The 13,479-nt window shown below is 49.5% G+C and overlaps 5 protein-coding genes across 5 annotated transcripts; 3 read left to right on the top strand and 2 right to left on the bottom strand.

The window, feature by feature from the left end:
• Positions 1-1,039: 1,039 nt before the first annotated feature.
• Positions 1,040-2,372, top strand: PHATR_44226 (predicted protein; the record flags this gene model as incomplete). Its single annotated transcript, XM_002186479.1, has 4 exons — positions 1,040-1,406; positions 1,499-1,606; positions 1,769-1,852; positions 1,947-2,372. The coding sequence occupies exons 1-4, from the start codon at positions 1,182-1,184 to the stop codon at positions 2,370-2,372; spliced, it is 843 nt and encodes a 280-aa protein (XP_002186515.1). The 5' UTR covers positions 1,040-1,181.
• A 671-nt stretch (positions 2,373-3,043) lies between these two features.
• On the top strand, positions 3,044-4,581 carry Gamma-tub (predicted protein; the record flags this gene model as incomplete). Its single annotated transcript, XM_002186478.1, has 2 exons — positions 3,044-3,175; positions 3,254-4,581. The coding sequence occupies 2 exons, from the start codon at positions 3,044-3,046 to the stop codon at positions 4,526-4,528; spliced, it is 1,407 nt and encodes a 468-aa protein (XP_002186514.1). The 3' UTR covers positions 4,529-4,581.
• Positions 4,582-8,480: 3,899 nt separating this feature from the next.
• PHATR_44224 (predicted protein) lies at positions 8,481-9,864 on the bottom strand (the record flags this gene model as incomplete). The annotated part of the gene is made up of 1 exon (XM_002186201.1): positions 8,481-9,864. The coding sequence occupies exon 1, from the start codon at positions 9,603-9,605 to the stop codon at positions 8,481-8,483; it is 1,125 nt and encodes a 374-aa protein (XP_002186237.1). The 5' UTR covers positions 9,606-9,864.
• A 625-nt stretch (positions 9,865-10,489) lies between these two features.
• PHATR_44223 (predicted protein) lies at positions 10,490-11,446 on the top strand. Its single transcript, XM_002186477.1, has one exon. It carries the CDS (start codon positions 10,627-10,629, stop codon positions 11,362-11,364), a length of 738 nt encoding a protein of 245 aa, XP_002186513.1. The 5' UTR covers positions 10,490-10,626; the 3' UTR covers positions 11,365-11,446.
• An 81-nt stretch (positions 11,447-11,527) lies between these two features.
• On the bottom strand, positions 11,528-13,369 carry PHATR_44222 (enhanced disease susceptibility 5-like protein; the record flags this gene model as incomplete). The annotated part of the gene is made up of 1 exon (XM_002186200.1): positions 11,528-13,369. Exon 1 carries the CDS (start codon positions 13,220-13,222, stop codon positions 11,528-11,530), a length of 1,695 nt encoding a protein of 564 aa, XP_002186236.1. The 5' UTR covers positions 13,223-13,369.
• Between the last annotated feature and the right edge of the window lie 110 nt (positions 13,370-13,479).

Below are 13,479 nucleotides of genomic sequence, written 5' to 3'. Positions count from 1 at the left end.
GCTTTGTCTTTGTCCCGCTCCACTGTTCTCTTTGTATCCTGAACCTCAAGTGGACATATGACTTGTTCAAGCCTATTTTGTGCAAATATATGACTGGCAGTGCCACCAAAACAAGCATCGTTTTGACCGGCCTCTAAGACACCAAACATGAAGGAGAAAACGGCTTATCCTTGTGTCAACTGTGTTGTTTGTCGTGTTGTATCAAGGCCAATTGGCAGTCTAACAATAGCCACAGCATTGAGCTTGCGAGACCAGCTTTAGACTTGGCCCTTTTAGCTAGTTGATACCCCTTCTTTTTGAATATATACTAGTCCTGTGTCTCTAGCCAATACAATAATACTGATTTGTATTTTGGTGAATGGAATGCATAGATTGCTAGGTTTTAATACCAGGCCATGCCTTGTCTTTATTTGCTCAACACATAGGTAGTAGAAAGGGATGGGCTCTCCACTCTACAATAGTAACGTCTTGCAGCTCATCTTTGTTTGCATTTGACCGTAGACGGTCCTTCTTCTGCAATATAGATTCCAAACTACCTATTGGTATAGAATTGGAGAGGCCCATCTTTACTTCTGTAATTTGGCAAGGGCGTCCATCGTTTTGAAACTAACCCTGATTCATATTTGACTGAGAGTCTGTTGTGGCTGTTTTTGACCTTTCCCCAAGACCTGCCTGATGAAAAATAAATTACGGCATCTGACTACGAGACGATAAAAACATTTCCGTATGTAAAATCTCGTTGTTTAACAGTCAGTAGTCTTGACTGGATAATATTCCTAGATGAGAACTAATTTGCGAACCAATCTAACAGTAAGTCTTCAACGTGCTCCAATGCATGTCACTCCGTATATCGCATTGACGATCGACGGTGTACATGGCCGGCTGGTGACGCGCACACGCGCAGGTTTCCAAAGTACGCTGCTTGTGTTTCCCGTCTACGTACGACACAGGGACCCAGAATAATAGGAACAACGAGGAGACTTACCCAGCAGGAAGGGGAACTTCCAACGAGATTCTTGGCGGAAAAAGTCGGGATTGTGCCATTACCTGTTTAAAACAATCGTTGGACTTGTTGTTGCCGCTATCAACGACGGAGCGTACCGCCCAGCTGTAAAAACCGCATCATTTCGGGGCAACGTACCGCCTGTATCAGTTAGTTAGGCCTTGCTTTGAGGCACGCGATGGCACCGAGACAACGTTCGACGTCGCCGCCTTCCATGGTAGAAACGACTGATAGGCAACAAGAATCGCAACCTCTGGTATCAAGCAGCTCTTCCACATCGTCTTTAAACGGAACGTCATTGAAAAGAGCAAAACATTCGGCGGAAAATTCTGTTGAACTTCCGTACCAGCAGCTTGCCGAAATTGCGCGGGAACGTCACGACTTTTTCAATATTTTCGCCCTGGTATGTTGTCGACCGAGGAACTCTAGAGACGTCGTCTGGTCTGCTTTTTCTCGCCCTCACCACGAACTTTTGCAATTATCTGCTTCTCTAAGGTATTTGTTATCGGAGCAACTTTAATCAACTGGGATCTGACCAGATTAGTACAAGGCTACGGTCCAGATGAGGCTTGGACCGGAGAGCATTTTTATTTGAATTGGGCGGTAAGTATTTATTGTTATATTTTTGTATCTTGTCTAAATGGCGTCCTATTCTGTATCCATTGAAACGGCGCCCCATCGAGTTATATATCGCAAAAATACGCCCAGTGACTGGTTTTCAATGGCTCATGTTGATTCTGCGACGTTGCGTTCCTTTTTCCACAGACGACAGTCCTTTATTTTCTGATTGACCTCCTCTGGGTAGCTGTGGTGCCAATCTGTGTGAAGAGTCCGGGTACAATCATCAAGGTATGCCACTGGATTAGAATAGGTGTATGTGTGCGTTTCTTGTTTGTGTCTGCATGCTTACGAAAACTGTTTGCCTGGGTTTCTCGAACTTCAGCATCATTTTGTTGCAATCATTTATTTGTCAGCCCCCGTTTTCTGGGTGGAATATCGCTGGTTCATGGGAGCTTGTCTTACGGTTGAAGTCAACACTTGGTTTCTTATTCTGCGGCGCCTCGTCTATAAAAGACAATCGTGGATACCAGCTATTTGCGTTGAAGTCGTGGACAAGTCATTTTACATTTCATGGATTGTTATCCGGTGTTTTATTTATCCCTCGCTACTGGTAAAGATGGTCAATCTAGCCATCATTGGAATTCAGCTGAGTGGGCATTTCTGGCACTGGCCTCTTCTCTTTATCCCCCTGCATTTCTTCCTGTGCGTCCTGAACCTCAAGTGGTCCTACGACCTGTTCGAACCCATCATACGCAAACGGATGAAAGGTAACGGTGCGAAACAAGCGACGGTGGCGACAGGATTGTAATCGCAACATACGAGACGAGAGCTGGCCATCTTATTGTTCTTGTTAAAGAATTTCTTCTCCCTAAGCAACCTTTCGTTGATATTTTTATTCAAATGTATCGGGAGGAGTAGAGGTTGATTAACTGTAAACAATTTCCTATTTACTGTTAAGGACCAGCTGCTGCAGTAGGTATGGCCTATCCACTAAACGCACTCACGGAACGCCTCGCGAAATTTACCCACGGCCAACTTACATTACCGCCTTTTGTGAATTGGAAACGCCGCATGATTCTCAAATGCGCAGAATTTCAAACGGTAGCTTGCGGTGGAGACTCGCTCATTGACAGTGAAACTACCTTGTGTCCTCGGATTTTCAGATATACCTATACAGTTCATGGCAAAATTTCGTTCATGAACGCACGTGATCCATTGCTCGCGATTCCCGTTTTTGATTGTGAACGCGGGATTACATGCGTGCGGTGACGGTAGTCCAGACACAGATATTTGCAATACCGGGCCCTTTTCACTACAGACCCTGTAGGGGTATGTTGACGAGAATGAACTCGCAGACTGCCAAAATCGCTTTGGCTGATCCCAAGTTTTGGCACTCCATCGTAATTTGTCATATTCCATACGGTAGCTTCGACTGAATCCAGACAAACAATTTACTCCAGCTGCGCTTCTACTTGCAATATGCCTCGGGAGATTATTACTCTCCAGGTCGGACAGTGTGGGAATCAGATTGGAGGCGAGTTTTGGAAGCAGTTGTGTCTAGAGCACGGCATTCGACCTGACGGGACCCTTCACGAAGCACCTCCTGCTATCGTAGGGGCCCAACACGTTCACTCCAACGGAGAGTCGCACGCTTCTTCGCCGACACCCAGGCATCTTCCGCAATGGCAGACTACCGATCGCAACAACAACATCGTAGACGATCGCAAAGACGTCTTTTTCTATCAGTCCGACGACGACAAGTACATTCCGAGAGCATTGCTGATTGATCTGGAGCCTCGCGTGGTCAACAAATTGGCACACAACAATCAGAATTTATTCAACCCAGAAAACTATTTCATTGCCAAGGATGGGGGTGGTGCCGGAAATAACTGGGCTAGCGGCTTTCGTCAGGGGGAAGAGCATCATGAGCAAGTTCTTGATATGATTGATCGAGAAGCCGACAATTCAGATTCGCTGGAAGGCTTTGTGCTGACTCACAGTATTGCCGGAGGTACTGGTAGTGGAATGGGATCCTACCTGTTGGAGCGACTCAATGATCACTTTCCCAAAAAGCTAATACAAACGTACTCGGTTTTCCCTTCGTGGGCCGACGAATCCGATGTTGTTGTGCAACCCTACAATTCTATTTTGACGCTCAAGCGCCTTACACTCAACGCCGACGCTGTTGTAGTTTTGGACAATACGGCTCTAAATCGCATCGCGACCGATCGCTTACGCATAGAAAATCCATCGGTCGATCACCTCAACAGTCTGGTCGCTACAATCATGGCAGCCAGTACCACCACTCTCCGGTATCCCTCATACATGAACAACGATATGATTGGCCTTTTAGCTAGCTTGATTCCGACTCCAAGGTGCCATTTCCTGATGACGGGCTACACACCGTTGCACATTGCCGACGCCGGCGAAAACCTAGCAAGCGTGCGCAAAACTACCGTTTTGGACGTCATGCGCCGTTTGACCCAACCCCAAAATATTATGGTCTCTGCCAACACACGCTCAGGCTGTTACATTTCCATACTCAACATTATTCAAGGGAACGACGTGGATCCAACACAAATTCACAAGGCGCTACAAAGGCTGCGCGAACGCAACGCACTCAGCTTTATTCCTTGGGGACCAGCGTCAGTCCAAGTGGCACTGGCACGCAAATCACCCTTTGTTGATACCAGACATAAAGTGTCCGGCTTTATGCTGGCAAATCATACGAGTATGGCAGAACTCTTTGATCGACTTCTGAAACAATACGATACAATTCGCAGTCGAAATGCGTTTTTGGACAACTATCGCAAAGAGCCCATGTTTGCCGATTCGTTGGATGAGTTTGACCACGCGCGAGAAACGGTGCAGAATCTGGTAGACGAATACCGAGCATGCGAGCGAGCTGACTACGTTGATTTTGGCTGCGGGGAAGACGAAGCTGGTGCTATGGGGATGCCATAAAGCAAACTCATTATGATGCATGGGAGTGCGACCGAGTTTCGAACGGTGCTAACAAACATTATTAGTGGAAGGCAGTCATTGTTGTATGCGACAAAGTATATATTCAGACGGACAGTAGTTCGTTTAAAAACTTCGTTCGGAAAGCGTTGATCATTCATCGGGGAATCGCGCTAACGAGCAGTAATTGGAGTTGTAACTGCAGGCTCAACGCGTTTCTGGCTCCCGTGGGTTACCATAAAGCTAACTATCATTCTTTATTTGCAGTATCACCAGTCCAAGAATTATTCGTGGTCATTTCTGATGCTACTGTGGAGAAGTGAGAGTAATTTCGCCGACTTTGAATAGAAGACGCGTCTCCGAACGTAGATTGTTGGTATTGTACCGTTGAAGGAGAGTTCTTGAACTCAGGTTGTTGATCGTAATGTCCGCGACATCCTGGCGCACTACACGCCAATGACCATAACATGTCTTGGTCGCCCTCCTCGTAAGTCATCGCCATTTTGACTAGGGAAGGAATTTTTTCCTCGTTGTACTCAGTATATGCTCCACAAGGCGTATCCTGGCTGTCTTTGCTGTCGGTATGCCGACTACTGTCGCCGCTGGTACTGCTAAAGCTGTTAGATGCAAAAAGATCTTCACAAGACGACGACGAAAATAAGCTTCTCTTTGACGACAGTGACAGCATAGCTCTACTGGGGTCGTCGTTTCTCTGTCCAGCAATATCGGAAGGTTTGATAGATTCGTAGGGTTTTTTGTCTCTGCTAACTTTGGCCGTTCTCCTTACACAAAGAGGACGTAGCAGCTCTCGGATTTCAGTTGGAGTTAATACAGCAATCTCTTGCTTGAATTTCGCCCAGTCATGCTCATTGCCATCCGTTGTCAAATACGCGTCACGTATTCGATTCACATTTGATAATGGATAAGTGGAAGTGCTTTGTTTTATTCTTCCCACTACTTTCTCAAAAGTGGCTGCAACAGAAGTTGCTGTCGAGAGTTCAGAATTCGATTTCAGGACCACACGAGGGAAGACGCGCGGTGGTAACACTGGATCCAAATTCGCCTTATCCAAGCGTTTAAGTGAGGAATCTGGTGGAGAGCCTACACTTCGAAATCGATTTTGCATCGCCCTCCGCAGGCTCATTTTGCCACTGGACCTTCTACAGGGAGGGTCCTCGGCGCTCTGAGAGAACTCCTCCAAAACATGAGTTTCAACGCCCTCCTCGGCTGTCATTGGTTCAAACGCGTACGCTTCGAGTAAAATTGCCAGTCGATTCACTTTACAACTTGCTGTGGGAGACTTGCTGAACATTTTTCGAAAAGCACTTTCTGGCCGAGTATCTCTACTGGTCAGCCGAGTATCTCTACTGGCCTCTTTTTGAGCCTTAGACCTGCGATTCCGGACCGACTTCTTCTGACTTTTCGTGATATTTGTAGGCTTCTCGCCACGCGTTGCTGCTGAGTCGATATCTTCGCTGTGGTAGCTGGCGAAGAATTTGGCTCTCTCGGTCATTGAGCTAGGATCCGTTTCAGCCGATGTATCGGTATCAACAGGCTGGATGACAGAGACTGGCTTTATAAGGGTCGTAGGGATGATTTCTGGGACCTCCATTATTGACTCCCATCCTTCTTCTGTCTCAACGAGTTGTTGACGATCATTGCAATTGTTTCCGGTGGGTGGTACAACGATACTATCGAAGATCAATTTGTTATTGCCAAAAGAATCATCGTGTTTGCTCACACGCTGGGCAGCGGCGAACTTCAGAGCTACCGAATTCTTCAGAGTCAATGTCATGTTAGAGGGAAGTGAGTTCGTGTGGACGAAGATAGCGAATGTGACCAACGTTTCTTGCATTTGTGATGAATATTCGTCCTGTGGATGAGACCACCAACACAAGGTTTGGCGAAATACTGAAATTCTTATGTTTCGCTGAATCAAAGTGGACCGGTACTCACATTCTTCCTTTTCCCGAAATACCTATATTCTCATCGCCACTTTTGTGAACGGACACAAAGTTCATATAAGTGGATCGATCGGTTGGTTACACTTTGGAATGTCCGAAAACGGCACCGATACGTCTGGCGTTGCGGGTCCACAGTCCCATCCCCAAGAACTTGAACGCTAATGTAAAATTGAGTGCCAGATCGACGTGTCCACACAATGTCGAGGCCATTCGTTTTTGGGTTGGCCACACATCGAATCAATCAGTTCTTTTTTTGGAAGCCAAAGAAAGTGATCACCGAAACGCAAACAATGGCTGGAAGTCGCAAAGTTTTGTGCGTATCCACTAGCAAGCCATCTACGGCACTGACGCCGGGCGGAGGCGGCGGTTCCTTGACGATTGTGTGCCCGCAAACGGGATCTCTTCTGTCATCTCTGCGAGTAGCGGGCGATTTGTCTGGCAAGGCAGCTTTGGGTATCTCCACCTTTTCCCTCTTTCCATCCAAGTACTCCAGTCCCACAACATCCCTGGCAACCGGATTCGGATCAAATAGCACGAAATCAGATGATTCCTACGGAATGCTGTTTACACTGCGTTCCGCCTCGTTGCCGCCAATTCTACACTGGAAAACGAGACTGCCGGAAGCACACATGAGTGCTGGTCTGTTAGTATCACCATGTGGAACGTACGTCGCCGGAGGAGGTACTTCGGGAACTCTGTACGTTTGGGCGGCTTTCGGGGGCGCCTTAATTCGAACTGTAAAGGCGCACTACCGTGCTATTGGTGTTATGAAATGGACACTTTGCGGGCGTCATCTGATGACGGGTGGAGCGGACGGCATGGTCCACACATTCTCTCTTGTAGACCTGGTCGATGCGAGCGGGAGAAGCGTACAACCGATTCGGACCTGGAGCCACCACCACTTACCCGTTTCGTCGATGGCACCGGTGGTTGGAGGTCGCATGGCATCCGCTTCGATCGATGGTCAAGTGGTACTGATGGAAGTATTTTCCGAAGTAGTCCTGGCAACATTTCGTCTACCTGTTGCAATTCATTCATTGACATCCAAAGAAAGTCGGCTTTTTGCGGGAGGAAGTGACGGCAACATATACATGGTAGACCTCGATGAATACGCCATGTATCAAACGGCGCAAGCAGGTGCCATAGTGCAAGGGCAACGGTCCGCACAACATCCGAGCGACGTCGATGCTGTTTTTGGTCCGGGAGGAACAAAACCAGGGGAGGATTTCTACATCACAGAGCTGAAGGGTCACGATCGTGCCGTTTCAGCAATGTCGGTTTTGGAGGACAAAGGACAAGATTGGTTGTGTTCCGGAGACGAAGCGGGAGTCCTGCGAATTTGGGATCTCGATTCACGAGGATGTGTTCGCGTCGTACAACCATGGTCCCATTCGAGTTCAATGGCTGCAAGTGCAGTCTCGCAAAACAACAAGGGAGCGTCATCAATGCACCCTATCACTAGCATCTGCGTAGTGACGGAAGAAGAGCCAGTGAGTAACCAAGCCTTGTTTGCCACCAAAACTGGTTCAGTATCCGGACGGGAAGGCAAGCAGCCTTCAATTGCCAATCTTATTACCCCATATCAGCGCTATCGCAACGCAGAAGAAAATGGAAACGTTTCTGTGCCATTTCTCACCACAAAGCGAGACGAGGCGTCTAGATCGTTCTGGGATGTGTCCAATGACGATTTTGATTACGATGCTGTACTTCGGGCGAAAAGAAGAAAACCGCCGTTGTCGGTTCCAACAGCTTGCCCGGCTCTCCATCTAAACGAAAATACGGACGGCAATTCATCGACAAATGAAGCGGAAACGGAAATCCGAAAGCTCCAAGACCAGCTCGCTGAAGCACATTCTACCATTGCGCGTTGGGAGACTGTCAATCACAAATTGATGGCCAAGCTGCAGTCGAAATAGAATCGCTACCACTTTATCTTAGTTCTACGCACAAACCGATACATACACACATTTGACTGGATTAGCAGACGATGGTCACAGTCCACTCGCAACCGCACCGTTGCGGTAGACACCGTCTTTCCCGAGTCGTCTCCAATAGCGTATTTTGGACATGAGCAAATCGTAGGACCATTTGAGGTTGAGCAAGCAAAACACGGAATGTAGCGGCACGCACCAAAATACGAGATTCATTTTGGTACCAACCTTGGCGGAATGGTCCAACCACACTTGGTAAAATAGCGGGAGTAGGTAGGGGTAGAGGACGACGCGAATGGCAACCCAGGTGGTGTAAAAGAAGATGGAAATGAGCTTGACACGTATCGAGACAAAGCTCAAATCTATAATCCACGGCGGGAAACCTTGTTTGTTAAAGACTCTTCGGGCAATGAGAAACCATGTATTGCACTCGACCAGCATGCATGCTCCCATGCACCATTGGTACGAGGCGTGTCGGTAGGGAATGATCAAATACAGGAGTGTCGCAACGTGGTGTTGCAGGATGGTAGCGGGGCTCTTGACGCAGTTGGGAAACGCCAGGATCCATAGCAAGTCGATCGCGAAGTAAAAGACCGTGACGAGGAGAAAGAGATCAAAATACTCTCCGGTCCATGCGTTGGCAATCGTCAATTTGGTATTCATCGTAAACACGGTCCACACCGTATCCCAGTTCCAATTAATGATATTCAAGGCAACCACTGGTACGAGGACCACTAGATTGAAGAAATCGTGCACATCTCGGTTCCAGTCGGGATCATAGATGGGTACTCCGGGTAGAATTGCCCGATTGTCCTTGTCCACCCGAAAGTGTTGTTCCAAGGGCGATCGCCGAATCCTACGTGGATATCTAGTCGCGGTGTGTCCACTGGTTCGGTATTTGTCGTTGTCAAGGAAATTGTCGCTGCTGTTACTGGCGGTGAATCGTGCTCCTAGTGGAGCGTGTGGCGCCGACTGATGGCGTTTGGACGCACTGAGTCGGAGGCGCGGTGTGGAGAGTTCCGCTTGCCCGTTGCCGTCCGATAGACGTCCGGCCACAGCGGTGGTCCCGTATTCCGTCTCGGTAGCTTGGTGCATGCCCGAATCCGATTGTGTGGTAATCGGCGACGATCGTTGCGGTACGGCGGTGTCCAAGGCGGGCAAGGTCGTCATCGTTCGTGGACTCATATCGCAATGACGAGGTCTGGAGAGATTCTCTTTCCGGAAATGGAAGGTTCTAGAGAGACTCGTATCTGCACACGCACGTACACTTTCCACACGCTGCAGTTCGCCTACTACAATCCGGGGATATGTATGTATGTATGTATGTATCCTAGCTAGAGACTCTAGCTCGCGGTCCGAAGATGGACGTAATACTGCGTTGAGGGCGAGATTCGTGCCTGTTTCGCGAGTCTTTTCGAATCTCTCGGTAGACCGCGAAAAAAAGGAATCTAGCTGCGGGAAGAGATCCGGGGTCGATCAATTGTTTGCTCCCGCTACAGAGAGAGCAGGGTTGGTAGTTATAGCCTTTTTCCAAAGGATGCCAGAATCGTTTGGAAGTATCGACAAATCGAGCGATACTTCACTTCTTACGTTCGCGTGTCCACGATCAATTTGCTACCGTAAATTGGTTTTTTTGGGTGAAGTGTATGGCAAATTGACGTGACCGTGAAGTGTACGCGTATAGACATATTCGTAACTCACGAATAGGGGACTGTGGGCAGTCGTACGGATCGGATTGGTCGTGTCTGGGCGCATTCAAAGAACCCTACCCCTCCATAGTGCGCACCGTCCCTCCAGTCGCAAGGAAACACGTGGGTGGGGGGGCAGGAATACTGGGTTTCGGCACTGCTTCTACTTTTTACATTACAGGTAGGTCGCCTGTAAGGGTCTGTAGAGTTCCCAGCAGGCGGGTGAGTCCTCCAAAAATTGTCACTCGTAGTTTGGGTGGGGTACCTGGTATACATACAATACAATACATTACACACTTCTCTCCTTCACACACACACACACACACACACACACACACACACACACAAAACGCTACGACTCTGTGGTGTCCTGCGTATCTGCTTGTATCTATATTCGAATCCAGCTTGGCGTGTTTGTGTGCCTCTGTGTGTGTGTGTTTTTGTGAATTGTACGTCGCGCGCCTCCCCGTTCGTTCCGCACCCCAGTCTTGCTCGTCCTCTTTCGCTCATTTGGAATTATGAAATACACCGTCCCGCTCTTCGCCTCTCTTATTTTTCTTCTGGACGACGTAGCCACCGCATTTTCCGTACACAGCAAATCCTCTCGTCCTCCGTCTCCAACCTCACGGTCTGCCCAGACAGCGGGGAGCTTTTTCAATCCCGTACCGGAAGACGATCCCTCGAACGATCCGCGTTCCGACACCAACGACACGATGGACGCGAAACCCCAAAACTTGGACGAATCACTCGAACATCTTTTGAAAGAGCGCAAGTCTCCTTCTCGCGCCTCGCAACCTTCCACGATTCAAGGAGTACCATCCGCACGAGCGGGTCAAGGCTTTGGAAAGACACGTTCTCCCGTGGCCCAAAGGATTACCCCGCCACGCGAAAAACCCTTTGTCGGCATCGGTCCGCCCCTTAACGATATTACCAAACCAGAATACGACGATCAGGGATACACACTTTACGCGGACGAACGTACGGGCGAAAAGTCCCGCGTCTTTGAAGCCCTCGTTGACTATCCTTGCGACTTTACCATGAAAATTGTCGGCGCCAACGAAGGAGCCTTTGTAGAAGAAATGGTCGCTGTTGTGGCCGAGTCCTGCCTAGTCCAGGCCGATTCTATACAGCATTCCGTCCGGGCTTTGGGAAAATGGACATCCGTCACGGTACAAGCACCGGTGCAGTCGGCGGAAATGCTCTACGGCCTGTACGAAGTCATTGACCGGGATCCCCGTGTCAAATTCAAGTTTTAGAACTGTTTACAATTTTCGTAGCGTAGCCTCGTCTCCCACGGAGAAAGTGAAGAATGTCTATTCTATAGGCACACCCACAAATAAATCCTTCAATGCTGTTACGCTAGCCATGGTGGTCCGGATTCGAGCTAGTAATGTGCGTTCCTGTAGCTTTCCGTAGCCGTTAGGAGCCCCTGTCGGTCGCCGGAAGCGGTTGCCGGCGTCCCAGAACGCGGTGTACCAGACCAGGTCCCCAAATACGACCAATAAAACAGGCCGCTCGGAACAGCTGAAAGATGGCAAAGCAAGCCCATACTTGACCAACCGTTCCCCCACGAAATTTGATGCGCAGCAAGACGGGCGGCAACAAAGCGGTACTGACCAAGTAAATACTGGCCAGAAAAGACAACTCCCGACGCGCCAACAAGACACCTTCGCAAACCGCCACGGGGGCCCAGAAGAAGGCACCCATCCACAAGTACTTCGCCAAAGGCTTGACGGCCTGTTGTACCGTCAAGTCGGACGTGATCAAGTTACCAAAAAAAGCCGGAATGAGGGAAACGATGCTTGCCACGACAGCCGCCGTCACCATACCAATGCCCAACAAACGTGTAGCCACCAGTTTGGACGTGTTCAACCACGGCTCTACGGCCGGATCTTCCTCGGGCTTGTAGTCGGGATTGCGCTTGCGGAGTTTGTCCATGTGTTCAAAAATAGGAGCCAAGTAGGAGGGCAAGAAGGTTTGTGCTGTCTGGCTAATGACTTCGAGGAACGGACTGCAGAAAAAGAGTAAACTGAGAATGATTTGATGGGCGGCCAACGGTGTGGGCTGTCCCGGAACGCCCGCCGCCGCATTCGTCATGAAGCCAAAGGCCGCGAGCTTTCCTAGAATCAAAGTCAAGACGGGCGCGGCGAATGCCAGAAAAGTTCGTCCCGTGACTCCGCCCGGAAAAGGTTTTGGTTTGCGCACCAATCCCAGGGAATGATCCTTGACGAGATTGCGACGCGCGGGTGCAATCAAAGCGGCCGTGGATGCCCACTGCGCCAGTGTCGTGGCAATCGCGGCCCCTTTCAGACTCATCTGGAGACGATTGACGAGAATAAAGTCACCAAATATGTTGACAACGGTGGCGTACAGAATGGCGATTAACGGAGTAACGGAGTCTTTGGCACCCAATAAGGCGGCTTGTAAGACGCCCAATAATAGAGAAGTGGGCATACTGAGGGCCCGAATCAAGACGTAATCCGTCGCGGCATCGAGCAGTCCCGGAGTACTGGCTGCCTTGTCGCCCATGTAAAGCTTGAGGAGGGGTCGGGCAAAGGCGAGTAGGAAGAACATGATTCCAATTCCACAGTTGACCGCTACTCTAGAGGCGGTACGGACGACGGATTCGGCTTCGGGACTATTGGGGCCCGACTGCGATCGAGCGGACGCGTACAGGTTCGTGGTGGCGACGTTCAAAAAGGCGAATAAGTAGGTCGCGCCGTCAAAGAAGGTTGTCGCGGGTCCCAGCGCAGCCAAATTGTTCGCCGAGAGGTCCGGGGATCCCGAAAGTCCAATGAACGAAGTATCGACGAGGCTCAGCAAGGGCCCTGCGATCCACAGGGCGAGACAGGGCAGCGCGAACTTGCGATAATCCGCAAGCGTTGGGAGGTCGGGGATCCGGCGGGGCAAGTCTCCACCGCGAGGGACGTCTCCGGAAGATTCGGTGGTGGTAGTCAGCACTCGACCTCGCTGTGTGGATTGTGAAGGAACCAAGGGACCGCGACTTCGATACGAAGCCTGCCGGGATGACAAGGAAGCAAAGGCGCCCGCTCGGTACGTGAGCAGGTGCAGTAAGACGATAAACGTCCGGGTAGACGCTCGTTTCCAAAGCATGTTGGACAACGGTGACAATGGACTGCGTTGGATTAACAGTAACTGTAAATGCAACGGATACTTGACGGCGGTAAAAATGTGTTTTGTCGTCGGAAGGTATCCGTAAATTGCACTAACTGTAACTGTCAGTGAAAAAGCCACACGAGGGAGAACCAAAGATATGAAAAGAAACGAATGCGCGGTCTCTCGGCAGCCGTGCTAATAGGTAGTGTTCCCGTCCGATTTCTCCGTCGTGTCAAACGAGGATGCGTACCTTT

The sequence above is a fragment of the Phaeodactylum tricornutum genome, chromosome 3 (assembly GCF_000150955.2).
Source record: "Phaeodactylum tricornutum CCAP 1055/1 chromosome 3, complete sequence".
Taxonomy (NCBI): Eukaryota; Bacillariophyta; class Bacillariophyceae; order Surirellales; family Neidiaceae; genus Phaeodactylum; species Phaeodactylum tricornutum.
The sequence above is the reverse complement of the archived record's forward strand: the minus strand, read 5'-3'. Positions and strand labels throughout refer to the sequence as shown.